This window comes from Chrysemys picta, chromosome 1 (genome assembly GCF_011386835.1).
Source record: "Chrysemys picta bellii isolate R12L10 chromosome 1, ASM1138683v2, whole genome shotgun sequence".
Classification (NCBI taxonomy): domain Eukaryota; kingdom Metazoa; phylum Chordata; order Testudines; family Emydidae; genus Chrysemys; species Chrysemys picta.
The window spans coordinates 9,464,546-9,479,814 of NC_088791.1; the positions used below are offsets into that span (position 1 = coordinate 9,464,546).

At 41.9% G+C, this 15,269-nt stretch overlaps 1 protein-coding gene across 2 annotated transcripts in view; it reads left to right on the top strand.

The window, feature by feature from the left end:
* Positions 1 to 15,269, top strand: part of CHCHD3 (coiled-coil-helix-coiled-coil-helix domain containing 3) — a 264,347-nt gene that overhangs the window by 85,581 nt on the left and 163,497 nt on the right. For both annotated transcript variants that reach the window (XM_024106313.3, XM_005291866.5), the window contains exon 4: positions 1,770 to 1,914. In XM_024106313.3, the coding sequence (XP_023962081.2) occupies positions 1,770 to 1,914 (145 nt within the window). The remainder of the gene's footprint in view (positions 1 to 1,769; positions 1,915 to 15,269) is intronic.

Genomic DNA, 15,269 nt, shown 5'->3' on the forward strand with positions numbered 1-15,269 from the left:
CTTTCACTGTTTTTCAGATGCCTGTTTAAAAAACAGTATTTGATATTCCATTACCGGTGATGAACTTGTAGATATTGACTTTCGTGTTTGGTATGAGAATATATATATAAAGCAGGTGTTTTTATTGGCTAAGCTATTTTAAAATGTGTTTGCATGTACATGTAACGCATACATGCATTTTTATAAAAATATTGTTGTAAAGATTTCCATTAATTTTATGGCTTGTGACATTACATTCTATTCATGTTGAGAATTCCCTGGGACTAATATAATGCACGATTAAGTTCCAAAAACAAAAGTTCAGGAAATAATAATACTTTGCACTTAAATAGCGCCTTTCATCCGATGCTCTTAAGTCACTTTCCAAATGTTAAGTATGTCAACATAGCTGTTACACCCTTTTTGCAGATGAGTAAACTGATGCACTGCGTTGATGTGACCTGCCCAAAAGTAACAGTGTATCAGTGCCAGAGAAAGGAATTGAGCTGAGGATTTTGAACAAGAATTCCTTTAAAAAAATCTGTATACTGTATATTCTTTAAGCATGAGATTTTAATTAGTTTTATTCCTTATTTTGCTTAATTTCAGAGGTAATGCTGTTAAGATTTGGGTACAGTGTTGGGATGGTGAATTTCAATATCCATATATTGAGAGATGTTGATACTGATAGGTGTTGGGGGTTGTTGATATTGATAGGTGTGTGTGTGTGTGTGTAAAATATGTTTTTATATATGTATATAAAATGTGTGTGTATATATATTGTGACAGACCCAGACCAGTGGGGTACAGGAGTCTGGTAGAGGGCAAATATACTGGTCACTGGATGAGTAGTTTTCTGTTCCCTGAGTGACCAGAGCGGGGGCTGCATTAGAGTAATCAGGAACCTGCTAGAACCAGTTAAGGCAGGCAGGCTAATTAGGACACCTGGAGCCAATTAAGAAGAAGCTTCTAGAATCAATTAAGGCAGGTTAATCAGGGCACCTGGGTTTTAAAAGGAACTCACTTCAGTTTGTGGTGAGGGTGTGAGGAGCTGGGAGCAAGAGGCACAAGGAGCTGAGAGTGAGAGGGTGAGGGTGTGCTGCTGCTGGAGGACTGAGGAGCACAAGCGTTATCAGACACCAGGAGGAAGGTCCTGTGGTGAGAATAAGGAAGGTGTTTGGAGGAGGCCATGGGGAAGTAGCCCAGGGAGTTGTAGCTGTCATGCAGCTGTTACAGGAGGCACTATAGACAGCTGCAGTCCACAGGGCCCTGGGCTGGAACCCGGAGTAGAGGGCGGGCCCCGGTTCCCCCCAAACCTCCCAATTGACCTGGACTGTGGGTTCTTCCAGAGGGGAAGGTCTCTAGGCTGTTCCCCAACCCACATGGTGAATCTCTGAGGCAAGAAAATCCGCCAATAAGCACAGGACCCACCAAGATAGAGGAGGAACTTTGTCACAATATATATATATACAAATGAAGTCTAGAGAAGAACAAAAATGATAAAGGGGCTGGAAGCATTGACTTGCAAAGGTTCTTTCAGTCTAAAAATAAATAAATCAGTGCATATCCAATATGAATGCCAGAAGGTTTATATTTTGGATTAAGTCTCAAAATTGCAATATATAAATCTCTGGCATTGATATTGGATATGCAGTGAGCTCTAAAAGCCACTCATAGTTTAACATTGTCATAACTACTGTACACTTTTGATGATAATAATGTGTTTGTCCGTTCAAGCTATTTGACAATATATTTCCATTCTAAATTCTTTCACCCTTTTTTTCATGTAGATTGAAACAAGATCAAAAGTATGTACGTGATGAAATTGGCAAAGTTCTGGAGCGGGAGCGGGCTGCTTCAAATGAGCATTTGACTAGAGCCATTCTTAGAGAGAGAGCTGCGACAGAAGAGGAACGCCTGAAGACACAGCATTTTGTAAGTGCAATAAGTTTTTTATGTAAATTTGAAGGTTTAAAAACAAATGTCAATGTCCTAACGTTTTTATGCTTTTGGCAAACTCTTTTGTAAAACGTAGGAAGTAGAATGTTTCTATCCTCCAGTAGTGCTTTTCCTCTTTAGCAAATACGGTTATTATCAGAAAATTTCTTCTCTTTGCCCTGTTAATATCACAGCTGCTTTAAAACCATCACGTCCTTTTTTAATGTCACAAGGATGTCACTTTTCGGGAGAAAACTTTTATGTGGGGAGAGCATTCAAATAACTAAGATTCTAGCCTGATTCATTTTCAGTATTTAAGTGTTCAGAGATCTGGTTAGATTATGTGATATTAAATTACTGAATACTTTGTCACAAACATTATATATATATATATATAAATGTGTATTAATAAGGGTACATGAACAGTGTTATCGGTTAAAAATTGACTGATTTTAAGAATTTTCCAAAGACATAGATGCCGACTCCGTGGGTGCTCCGGGGCTGGAGCACCCATGGGAAAAAAATAGTGGGTGCTCAGCACCCACTGGCAGCTCTCCCCATCAGCTCCTCCCCCTCCCCCAGTGCCTCCTGCCTGATGGTGGCCCCACCAATGAGCTCCTCCCTCTCCCTCCCAGTTCTTCCTTCCTGCCTGCCACGATGAGCTGCTTTGTGGCGTGCAGGAGGCGCTGGGGGGAGGGGGAGGAGCAAGGGCAGGGCGCGCTGGGGGAGAGGGTGGGGGGAAGAGGTGGAGTGGGGGAAGTGCCTGTGGCAGAGTGGGGGTCAAGCAACCTCAGGAAACTCGGAAAGACGGCACCTCTGTCCTAAGATATAATTTTTTCTTTTTTCCCCTCCAACTTATTTATACTGGAGACCAAAATAGCATGTTTATATAGGTGTGTGTGATTTTTTTTTTTATGGTTATGCTCCAAACTTCAATACCAGCTTATTGAAAAAGTCTGTATTGAAGAACCGTATTTCATCAGAACTGATATATAAAACCTCTCTGACTTCCAAGTTGTAAAATATAGCAGGCTGTTTTTCTCTGAAAATTGACACCTTAGATTGCTGTCCATTTCAAATGTATGGCGGATTTGTAGCTTCCCACATCAATCACTGCAGTTGCCTTTGTAGTTCTCAGGAAGAAGTCCCCATGACAATTCTTTGAGGCTTGAAAGCACCATTTTGCTAAAAAAAAAAAAAAAAAAAAAAAAAAAAAAAAAAAAAAAAAATTTGAGTATAAGCAATGAACAAATGGGTGTTTGCCAGCTGGAAAAATCTAAGGCTCTATCTTGCAAACGGTTATGCATTTGGTTAACTTCACTCATATGAGCATTCCCATTGAAATCAAAGGGACAGCTCATGTGAGTAGAAATAAGTACATGCATAATCTTCAAAAATAACCCTGGACACTTTCCCTTTCTGAGAACTATAAAAAAGATGGTCAGCACATGTTTGAGAACCTTAAAGTGCAGCTAAAATACACACATTCATGTTCAACCCATGTAACATGCATTGCCAGTTGGAGTAGATGGTTTATGCAAGGTTGCACAGACAAAGAGATTTTTGTTATCCTAGATGAACAAAGCTTTGGAGGCTTTGAACAAAGTTTTGTATGGGCTTAACCGGCTTTTTGTTTTTCTTAACTTATTTGGCTCTGTAATTCATTTATTCATCCTGTTGAGAGAGAGACATCACCCTTCCGACCTGCAAAAAACAAACAAAACCTGATACCTGCATGTGGAAAAAGGCCTATTTTCTCTGAAAATTCTGAACACTGAGGCTTTCTCTTATTACAAATTTAAAAAACAGGTTATTTTGCAGAAATGTCACTTTTCATTCTTAGGTTTCACTTAGCCTAGAATGCATCAGCCACATCTGCCTAGTGAAACAATCAAGAACTCATTGTTGATTAATTTTGTATTTACTGGCTGGAGGGCGAGGATTTGTTTCAAGCTGAGATGTAGCTGCAGAGGAAGATGCATGCATCATTTGTTAGGGAGGGAGGGAATGGAATAATGTTTAAAAATCCTATGCAATCTTTTTTCATGTGGACCTTCATTCAGAGAATCTCACTGCCTTATGGTGGTGCGGGCACCATTGCCTGGAATTTGGGATGGTCCTATGGTGTGTACAACACATGTCTTGCATGTAGAGGCAGCCTATCCAATTGGCTGTGGCACAGATTTTGTGCTTGGGAACAGAAGTCAACTCTCTGAATCTTCTGCCAGTGCCTTGCTGTGTGATTTGGGCAAGTCAGGTAACTTCTCTGCACCTTAATTTTTCAATCTGTAAATTTTTGAATCATGTTGAGAGACCTTTGCGTGAAAAGTGCTATGTTAGTGCTAAATTGTTATTGTTACTATTGTAATTCATTCATTTACCAAAATACTGTCAGGTGTCAACTTTGCCATTTTTCAAACTTTATTAAGAAACAAAGCAGCTATTGATCTGTTCTAGTTCCCTGATAATCTAATTAATCTATATAATATAACAGTTAATCTAAATAAATGTAAACTGTCTAAATGTGTGGCTATGGGCAACCTGCTGTGTTCTCAGGTACCAAGTAATACTCACTGTCCTTTAAATTTTTTTAAAGGCCATTACTCTCTTTGCTGCTGGTCAGTTTACTCTGTTGGCTCCGTCTCTCACACCTCATATTTAAATGTTGGTATTACCATTCATCCAAATTAAATTATAATCTCTTTGCTGCAGACACATAAATATGGCCCCTGCCTTAAAGTCACATGAAAACCTCTGACACTATACAAGTAGTTTAACACTTCTTTTTATCTTTTCTTTACCTTGATCTGGAGTGTAAGAGCCATGGGAGAAGTCTTTTCATATTATTATTTGTAAATCATTGCACATGCCTATGGTGTTATAAAAATGAATGTCCATTACTGATCCTTAATTGTTTTAATAGTTTAAAGAAAAATGTTATCGTTATGATAGAGGAAATCAAGTTCTTTCCCCAGCATTTTCAACCATTTTTGTTGAAACCCCTTCTCATAAGATTACTGACATCTTTTCCTCACAGATTGAGAGAATACCTAGGGGGTTCATCTGTACCCCAAATATAGTTTCAAAAGTTCATTGTGTTACTCCTAACAGGATAATTCCTGCAGTTTTTGTTTTTCCCTCTAGTTCCCGCCCAATATATTAGCATTTTACTCAGATTGTAAATGGGCGTTCGTTGACCGATACAATACTCAATTTGCATATGACCAAGCAGGGTGAGATAAGCACTTGTCCGCCTCTACCCAGCCAGGAGTATGTGGATTTCCTTTTGGTGACCTGTCTTAACTCACAGAGCAAGAGACGATAATTTTGTGTGTGTGTGTATATATAACTCTTCACATATTTTCTATACAAACATCTCACAATGATTATGATGATCAGTGGGACATAGGCTTTCATTAGAGACCTTTGCGACATTGTTTTGGTGAATCCAAGGAGTCCTTGTATCTCTATATACTCCTTGCCATCTGATGGTTGGCACTGAAGAGGTCCTTGTATCACAATGTTAAATAATGTATCCATTTTTAAATTATAATACTTCTGCTGTTTATACTTCCACAGAAAAGGGATTTCTGAGTGCTGTGTCTGTAATTTTTGGCCAGTTAACCTCTCTCTTCCGCTGTTTTAATATTCTGTATTGTGGTAGCACCCAAAGGGCCCCCCCCGGTCCCCAGTGATAGGGGTCAATTGTGCTAGGTACTATACAAGCACATGGGAAAACATTAAACCCTGCCTTGAAGAGCTTATGATCTAATTAATACAAGATGCAACAGATGACTACAGCAAACAATTGGAGAGAAGGGAGGAAGAGGAAGATGGTAATAAATCCATGGCGATGTAGTCTCATGTGGTTACTCGGACTTGCTTTGTGGACAGTTGGAGAACTTTTTAAAAAATTATCCTTTGCAAATCCCCTATTTAAACCTGTGCTCTAACATTAACATTAATGCCACCCTCCAGCATTGCTAACTTTGTTCTTAACATGTCTTCCTCCAACATCCAGGACCTTACCTCTCCTCTTCCCCAAATTCCCCTCTGCTTTGGGACTTTTTTCCCCTTGGTGGGGGCAGAAGGGTGTGAAGGGGGCAGGGCAGGAAAGAGAAGTCTCCTTTTGTTTCCTCGGATGTTCTTGGGGCTAGAAGAGTGTTTTGACCCCAGTGGCTGGTTCTAAGTGCAAATACGAAACGAGACGATAACATCAGAATATGTTTCTATGGGCACAACATTCTGAAGAATCAGAGCAGGCTGTGCAGCGGGGACAGAAGGACAGTGATGAAATTTGGCAGCATGTGACCTCCAGAAGAAGAAAGAAGAGCGTCCATGTACCAGCAATGCAGATACAGGTGAGCAACGGTTTTCATTTTCTCTCCACAGGTACTAATGTGGAGAGTGGACTAGATGATACATCTGAGGGAAGGGAGCAGAAGGAGACTCCACCGATTGGAAGGCATGAGATGCACTATCCTAAGGATGGGGGTTCCACGACCACCACTCCCAAGAGAAGGAGGCAGGTGGTGGTGGTCGGGGACTCTCTCCTCAGAGGGACTGAGTCATCTATCTGTCGTCCTGATCGGGAAAACCAAGAAGTGTGCTGCTTGCCAGGAGCTAGGATTCACGATGTGACAGAGAGACTGCCAAGACTCATCAAGCCCTCGGATCGCTACCCCTTCCTGCTTCTCCACGTGGGCACTAATGATACTGCCAAGAATGACCTTGAGTGGATCACTGCAGACTACATGGCTCTGGGAAGAAGGATAAAGGAATTTGAAGCGCAAGTGGTGTTCTCGTCCATCCTCCCTGTGGAAGGAAAAGGCCCAAGTAGAGACCGTCGAATCGTGGAAGTCAATGAATGGCTACGCAGCTCGTGTCGGGAGAGAAGGCTTTGGATTCTTTGACCATAGGATGGTGTTCCAAGAAGGAGTGCTAGGCAGAGACGGGCTCCACTTAATGAAGAGAGGGAAGAGCATCTTTGCAAGCAGGCTGGCTAACCTAGTGAGGAGGGCTTTAAACTAGGTTCACTGGGGGAAGGAGACTAAAGCCCTGAGGTAAGTGGGGAAGTGGGATGCCGGGAGAAAGCACGAGCAGGAGAGCGCAGGAAGGGAGAAAGCAGGATGATCAGCGAGTTATCTTAAGTGCCTATACACAAATGCAAGAAGCCTGGGAAACAAGCAGGGAGAACTGGAAGTCCTGGCACAATCATGGAATTAGGATGTGATTGGAATAACAGAGACCTGGAGGGATAAATCACATGACTGGAGTACTGTCATGGATGGAAGAATCCCATGCACTGCTACAGACTAGGGACCGAGTGGCTAGGCAGCAGTTCTGCAGAAAAGGACCTAGGAGGTACAGTGGACGAGAAGCTGGATATGAGTCAACAGTGTGTCCTTGTTGCCAAGAAGGCTAACGGCCTTCTGGGCTGTGTAAATAGGGGCATTGCCAGCAGATTGAGGGACTGTCTGGGGGAGGGATAGCTCAGTGGTTTGAGCATTGGCCTGCTAAACCAGGGTTGTGAGTTCAATCCTTGAGGGGGCCATTTAGGGATCTGGGGCAAAAATCTGTCTGGGGATTGGTCCTGGTTTGAGCAGGGGGTTGGACTAGATGACCTCCTGAGGTCCCTTCCAACCCTGCTATTCTATGATTCTATTCGGCATTGGTGAGGCCTCATCTGGAGTACGGTGTCCAGTTTTGGGCCCCACATTAGAAGAAGGATGTGGAAAATTTGGAAAGAGTCCAGCGGAGGGCAACAAAAATGATTAGGGGGCTGGAGCACATGACTTATGAGGGGAGGCTGAGGGAACTGGGATTATTTAGTCTGCAGAAGAGAAGAATGAGGGGGGATTTGATAGCTGCTTTCAACTACTTGAAAGGGGGTTCCAAAGAGGATGGATCTATTCTAGACTGTTCTCAGTGGTACCAGATGACAGAACAAGGAACAATGGTGTTAAGTTGCAGTGGGGGAGGTTTAGATGGATATTAGGAAAAACTTTTTCACTAGGAGGGTGGTGAAGCACTGGAATGGGTTACTTAGTGAGGTGGTGGAATCTCCTTCCTTAGAGGTTTTTAAGGTCAGGTTTGATGAAGCCCTGGCTGGGATGATTTAGTTGGGGATTGGTCCTGCTTTGAGCAGGGGGTTGGACTAGATGACCTCCTGAGGTCTCTTCCAGCCCTGATATTCTATGATTCTATGATCACTGAAATCCTGAGTCTTTAGAAGGCCCTGGTGCTCCTTTGGTTCTGATGTGTTACTACTGAAGTAGTTTTCCCTCAGTACCTTCCCAGTCCATATGACTAGGGTCCTACCAAATTAATGGCTGTGAAATACACATCATGGACTGTGAAATCAGATCTCCCCTGTGAAATCTAGCTATTGGAGGGGCAGAGCAGGGGGCACCCAGCTGGGGGCTCCTACCGTTCCCTGGGCTCCAGCTGCTAGCCCACTGGGCTGGGGAGGAACGGGACTTCCTCTTCCCTTGCACAGCCGCTCTCGCAGGGAGCTCAGACGCACCTCCGGGTATCTCCCCCAGCTGCAGGAAGCTCCCTGGCTACTGCCAGCTCTGAAGGCTCCCAGCAGCATGGGGGAAATCAGATCCACCTCCATCTCCTGGAGTCTTCCCCTGGCTGCAGGGAGCTCCTTGGCTGTTGCCTTCAGAGCTGTGCTCTGAAGGCAGCACAGAAGTGAAGGTGGCAATCCTGGGACAACCCCTTTTTGGGTCGGGACCCCCGCGGTTAGAACAGCTGTGAAATTTTAGATGTAAGCATCTGAAAACATGAAATTGACCGATTTTAAAACCCTCTGACTGTGAAATTGATCAAAATGGACTGTGAATTTGGTAGGGCCCTACATATGGTTGGCGGAGGCCTTAAATATGTAAAGTTTCAGTGAAGAAGTGGGCTGTAGTCCACGAAAGCTTATGCTCTAATAAATTTGTTAGTCTCTAAGGTGCCACAAGTCCTCCTGTTCTTCTTTTTTTAAATATGTAACCCGTGCTTCCTGGGAGTGGTGCTCTGTTCCCCTCACATTGTGGTTAGGCCAGCTAGAGATCGATGAGCGTGGTCCAGCCTTGGCTAAGAGATGTGTCTTTTAGCTTATACAGAAGAAGGTCATATATTTAGCTTCAGAGGTCCAAAGTTTGATCCCTGCTGCTGACACCCCGGTGTGGGTCGGCGTTACAGATGCATGAGGCAAAAATACCTCTTCTGTGTAGAAGGGATCTTCTCTTTAGACCTGGGTCCAAACTGTGTCCAACCGGGAAGGTCCTGGCTGGATTGCTCCATGCTGCTCCTCACTAACTGCTTAGCAGCCGCTGCTACTACTTCAGTGAAAGTTTCTCTTGCCCCTCCTCCAACCCATGTGGTGACGGGGTGGGCCATCTGTAAAACAAGGACAGTACTTACCCACCTTGCAGGATTTGATTCATCTTGTTCACATTTGAAAAGTGCTGTGCAAGTGCTAAATCTAGTTGCTGTAGATTTCTTTGTCAGTCTCTTCCAAACTCCAGTGATCTGCATTAAAAGCCATTCATACCTAGCCTAAACCTATCTTTCCTTAGTGCAGTATTGCAAATGTTCAAAAGTCATGTATCAGGCTCACCAAAAATCATGAGATTATGTAAATATAATAGATTTGGTATTCTTTTTAATAACCTTCTGCTTTTTGAGCCTTTAGGGTGCATGAGGGTCACATTTTGAAGCTTTCTCCACAGCCACGAGGGCTAGAAACTTACTTTTTCTTTAAGAATGAAGGCTGAAATCATCACATATCCTCTTGACTCCAGGAGCTTGCACTTTAAGTCAAACAGCAATCATGAGGCTCATGACAAAATCGTGAAAGTTGGCCACACTGCTTAGTGTGCAGTTGTGACGCTTAGTAATACCCACATTTAGGATCTGTGTGACCCTTAGTCATACCCACATCTGTACCAATTCAGCTGTGCCGCTGTAAGGTCTCCTGTGTAGCCACTCTGTGCTGACAGTAGAGAGCTCTCCCGTTGGCATAATTAAACCACCTCCAATGAGAAGCGGTAGCTATGTTGGCAGGAGACACTCTCCCCCTGACACAGCGCTGTCCACACAGACACTTATGTCAGTATAACTTATGTCAGCCAGGGGTGTGTGTTTTCACACCACTGACTGACAAAAGTTTTACAGCTGGAAGTGCTAGTGTAGTCTCACGGTGTGAAAATTGTGTTGGGATTGTTTTCACCAATGTGCAAAATAAATTGCCTGTATCAGAATCGTATTAAGGAAGTGCCTGTATTAGTCTGAAGGGTCCGCTTACTGTGGTGATAGGTTTGTAAGGATATATAATTAATTCTGTATTATGTGTTTTATGGCCTTTCTCTCTAGAGATCTAAATACTGAACAAAATGAAGGATAAAACGTCCAAATAATAGTTTTCTGTCATACCCTCCTGTTTGTCATTCCCTCGTCCGTTCCCCATGGGTGGTGTTCCCGAGGAAAGACTTAATTGTCTATCTTTGATTTTAATCTCAACAAACTTAATATTGGCATTGGTGTTGTTTTTCCTGGCAAGTGCTTTTGTAACTGAGGTCCTAGTGTAGTGGTTTGGGATGCTCTGAGAATTCTAAATTAGCATTCTTAGTGGCAGACTTCTCATCCTATGAAAACTTTTATTTTTGGAAGCCTGTGTTTTAAAAACTTTTTCTTCATCTCAAAATTGTGTGCAGACCAAATGGGCTTTTTCTTGTTGTGGCGTTTTACATGTGGTAACTTTGCCATAAATAGCTTATTGACATTCCATCACTCGAATCATGAGTGTCAGGGTGAGATAGGGACAGCATGGAGGAAAAAAATCTATAGATAACCAAAGTGCATATTTCCATTTCCTTATAATGACCTGGCATTTACCGTTAACATATTTGCTTCACTACCTGGACTGAAATGAGCTGTCATTAAGACCTTACATGTTGGAAAACAGTTTTACTGAGCTGCCAGTGACATTATAGTCTCATTTCATGTTGAAGAGTAGAGAAATATTGTTCTGTCCATTTGCTTTAACCATAACATTAAAAGTTGATTATCATTATCATTATGGATCTTCATCCATACTTTTATATATTTTAAAAGTTGCCATTATGTATTGTCCCAATGTTAAAATGGGAGCAAGTGTTACTTAATTAAATCTTTGTTTAAATTTTATAAATGTTTTTATGCTAAAAAGTCTCATATTTTTTCTCTTTATTTAAAAAAAATCTATATGGTAAAAAACTTCCTTCTATTAAATGGCAAAAAAAATATTACTTTTAAGTGAGTGCACTAATCAGTTTATTGGATATTTTTGCCCAGCAAAATCACATGTGAGAGATATAATGCTTCCCTTTTTACTCTGAACACTGAAATCAATAGACCACATACTTCCCTTGATTTACCATCACTGAGATTGGTGGAGTTACATTAGGAATGAATTTGACCCATTTGTCACAAACGAAAACGTTTTATTCAAAGAGGATGTCTTCCTCTCGTGTGACTTGACTATTCAGATGTTCTCCCCTTCATCCTTGGGTGATTGCTCCAAGTCACCATATATACTTTCTGTGCAATGACCTTTTGCTTTAGTGGCTTGTTTTACCTGTCCTCAGTTTGTTAGCTTTACTAAGAGGAGGTTCCCTGTTTTCCATAAAGAGATTATATTCTGACTGTTCTTGCTCTTTCCTAACAGTCCTATACTAACCATATTTTAGAGTAGTGATGTCACTAGAAAATACCCGAGGGAAGATATACACAGTGAGGTAAGGTGTTGTCTTCGAGAGAACAGAAGTCTGTTTACAAATGAGTATTTATTACATACCTCATTTATCCCATTCATCATTTTAATAGAAAAATGTGTCTTTGTAGATGATTCAGAAATAATTTGAAGTAAGCTACATAGCCCAAAGCAGAATGTGATTACTTATTGTAGACAGGGCGAAGCTGTTTTTTTTTTTTTTTAAATATGATCAGTGACAATAATTTATGATTACTTACAACAGAGTAGAAGTAAAGGTTCTTAGCTGTGTTCAGAGTGGAAAATTAGATAAAGTTTGGAAACAATACGGGGCAATATTAGTTACAGTGGTTTTGTGTTGTCACCCAGCACCCTCGTGATAGCTGTTCTGTTTAGGGTCTCTGTCCAATGGCTTGGTAGGGAACATTCACCATAACTCGGTGTTACTGTTACTTTCACTAAAGTGTCCCATTCCCATTTGTGACCACAGTTTTATTGGTTGTCAGCATATACCATGAAGAGATACTCAGAGCACCTCCAAAAGGAGAGAGGATTTGTCAAAAAAGACACGTTCATTCTTTTTGTGGAAGACATGGTATTCATATGTGCACTATTACTGGTGTAGCATTATTCTCATAACCAAGAATATCTCCTAGTAAGACTATCACAACATGCTGTGTATGGAGTGCACGTTTTGTTTGTTTTTTAAGAAGAGACTGACAGATTGCCTGGGAAAAGTGGGAAGTCTGGAATGAGTGCTGAGGATGTGGTAAATTCCTCTGGCTAGCCACAGGAGAGGATGTGAAGTGTTGAGGGTTTCAGAGGAGAAGGTTCTGCTGTGGGTAATTATCATGGCATGGCTTTCAAATGAGAGAGTGCTGTCATGAAGCTGGAACCATATTACTTGCTGCTTCTAAAAGGAAGCATCTCAAATGTTTTACTATGGAGTACCATTTGGAGGTGGTACTAGTGACTCATTCCCAAACGTACTGTACCCTACTGTATATAGTAATAACATTCTCGCTTCTAAAATTGCCAAGCCTTGTGGTTTTAAAAAAATCCTTTCACCTTGGATAATGAAAGATTTTAAGGAAAATAATCAGCTCTCTTAGAGTTTAAGGGCTTTTCACTTAGCAGTGCTCTCAACAAACCGATGAGCATGTATCTCATGCCATATCCATTTAAAAAACCAAAATACACTAGAAAATTTAGTGGTATCACTTATCTAAGGATACCTTTTCCTCCAGGATTTTCACCCCTAGCTTTTTGCTTATTCAGCATGAAAGCAACAGTTGGAGTACACTGTGGAATCAAAAACGAGAGTCCTGTTTACCTGAAGATCTCTTTTCTTCAGAACTATAGGTGAATATTTTTCCCTTTTATATCATTAACTCCTGCCTCACGTTCAGTCTGTATCCTCATATTACCCCTTCTTTCTTGACAAAATTTTAAAGATCAAAACTCTTCTGTCACTCAGTTGCTAGTACTCTGCAATTGCTACTTGTCTAGAGCCTCATCTTCCATTTTGATTACTGTAACCACTTCCCCATTGGCTTCCATGACACCCACATAATGCAGAATAGAGGGGAATGACCACTTCCCTCGATCTGCTGGCAATGCTCCTACTAATGCAGCCCAGTATGCGGTAAGCCTTCTTGGCAATGAGGGCACACTGCTGACTCATATCCAGCTTCCCATCCACTGTAATCCCCAGGTCCTTTTCTGCAGAACTGCTGCTTAGCCAGTCGGTCCCCAGCCTGTAGCGGTGCATGGGATTCTTCCGTCCTAAGTGCAGGACTCTGCTGCACTTGTCCTTGTTGAACCTCATCAGATTTCTTTTGGCCCAATCCTTCAATTTGTCTAGGTCACTCTGGATCCTATCCCTACCCTCCATTGTATCTACCCCCTCCCCCAGCTTAGTGTCATCCGTGAACTCGCTGAGGGTGCAATCTATCCCATCATCCAGATCATTAATAAAGATGTTGAACAAAAACAGCCCCAGGACCGACACCTGGGGCACTCCGCTTGATACCAGCTGCCAACTAGACATTGAGCCGTTGATCACCACCCGTTGAGCCCGACAATCTATCCAGCTTTCTATCCACCTTATAGTCCATTCGTCCATTCCATACTTTTTTATCTTGCTGGCAAGAATACTGTGGGAGACTGTATCGAAAGCTGTGCTGAAGTCAAGGTATATCACGTCCACTGCTTTCTCCATATCCACAAAGCCAGTTATCTCATAATAGAAGGCAATCATGTTGGTCAGACGTGACTTGCCCTTGGTGAATCCATGTTGACTGTTCGGTCTGTAGTTCCCCAGGTTCTCCTTCTTCCCTTTTTAAAAGATGGGCACTAGATTTGCCTTTTTCCGATTGTCCGGGACCTCCCCTGATAGTCACGAGTTTTCAAAGATAATAGTCAATGGCTCTGCAATCACATCAGCCAATTCCCTCAGCACCCTCGGATGCATTAGATCTGGACCCATAGACTTGTGCATGTCCAGCTTTTCTAAATAGTCCTTAACCTGTTCTTTCAACACTGAGGGCTGCTCACCTCCTCCCCATATTGTGTTGCCCAGGACAGTAGTGTGGGAGCTGACCTTGTCTGTGAAGACCGAGGCAAAAAAAAGCATTGAGTACTTCAGCTTTTTCCACATCATGTGTCACTAGGTTGCCTCCCCCATTCATTAAGGGTCCCACATTTTCCCTAACCTTTTTCTTGTTGCTAACATACCTGTAGAAACCCTTCTTGTTACCCTTTACATCCCTTGCTAGCTGCAACTCCAGTTGTGTTTTGGCCTTCCCGATTACACCCCTGCATGCTCGAGCAATATTTCTTGCACAGCTGTTCATGTGCTGTTCCAATATATAGAATGTCCTTTGAATTGGTCCACAATGTCCCTCCTCATCCCATTTAAATACCTCCTGTAGCCACACTTGTGCTGTGGCATTTACAAGAAAAGAGCTAACAAAGTCACCTAATTTTTTGAAAATAACAAGCTCCATCATACTAGTGCTAATCTTCATTTGAATAAGACCAATCTTCTTGTCCTTCCTGGGATGCGCTGTCTCTTCCCCTCATCTGAAACATTCCCTTCTGTGCTGCGTACCCCGAATATTGCCTCATGTCATATTATTTAAGTTTTTGGGTTAGGGAGCATGTATTTTTATCTGCTCTGGGGGCATCTAGTACATTCTTCAGTGATATCAAAAGAATAAGCAAAACTTTGCTCTCCCCAGAAATAGGTCATCACTGGGCAAATGGTGATCAGCAATTTCTTTCTCATGAGCTTGTGTCCAGGAGTTGAATATTCCTTCCCATATATTTGATAGCAAATGATTTTCTTACCTGGGCATGGTATGTGTCAGTACCTTCAAGAAATGTTTAAAACACATGTATGTGTAAAATTACATTATTAACAGTAGTAGGTAATTAATTTTTCCTGAGAAAGTTAAATAATAAAGATAATTTAAAATGGCCTGTAGATGAGGCTACATTTCCTGCTGCAGGTTGTAATCCCACTATGATTTGTCATTTGAGCTGTTTACTAGTTAAATGGTTGTTTTATTTCAACTCTGAAACCCTCCCTTAGGGTGCTTTTGAA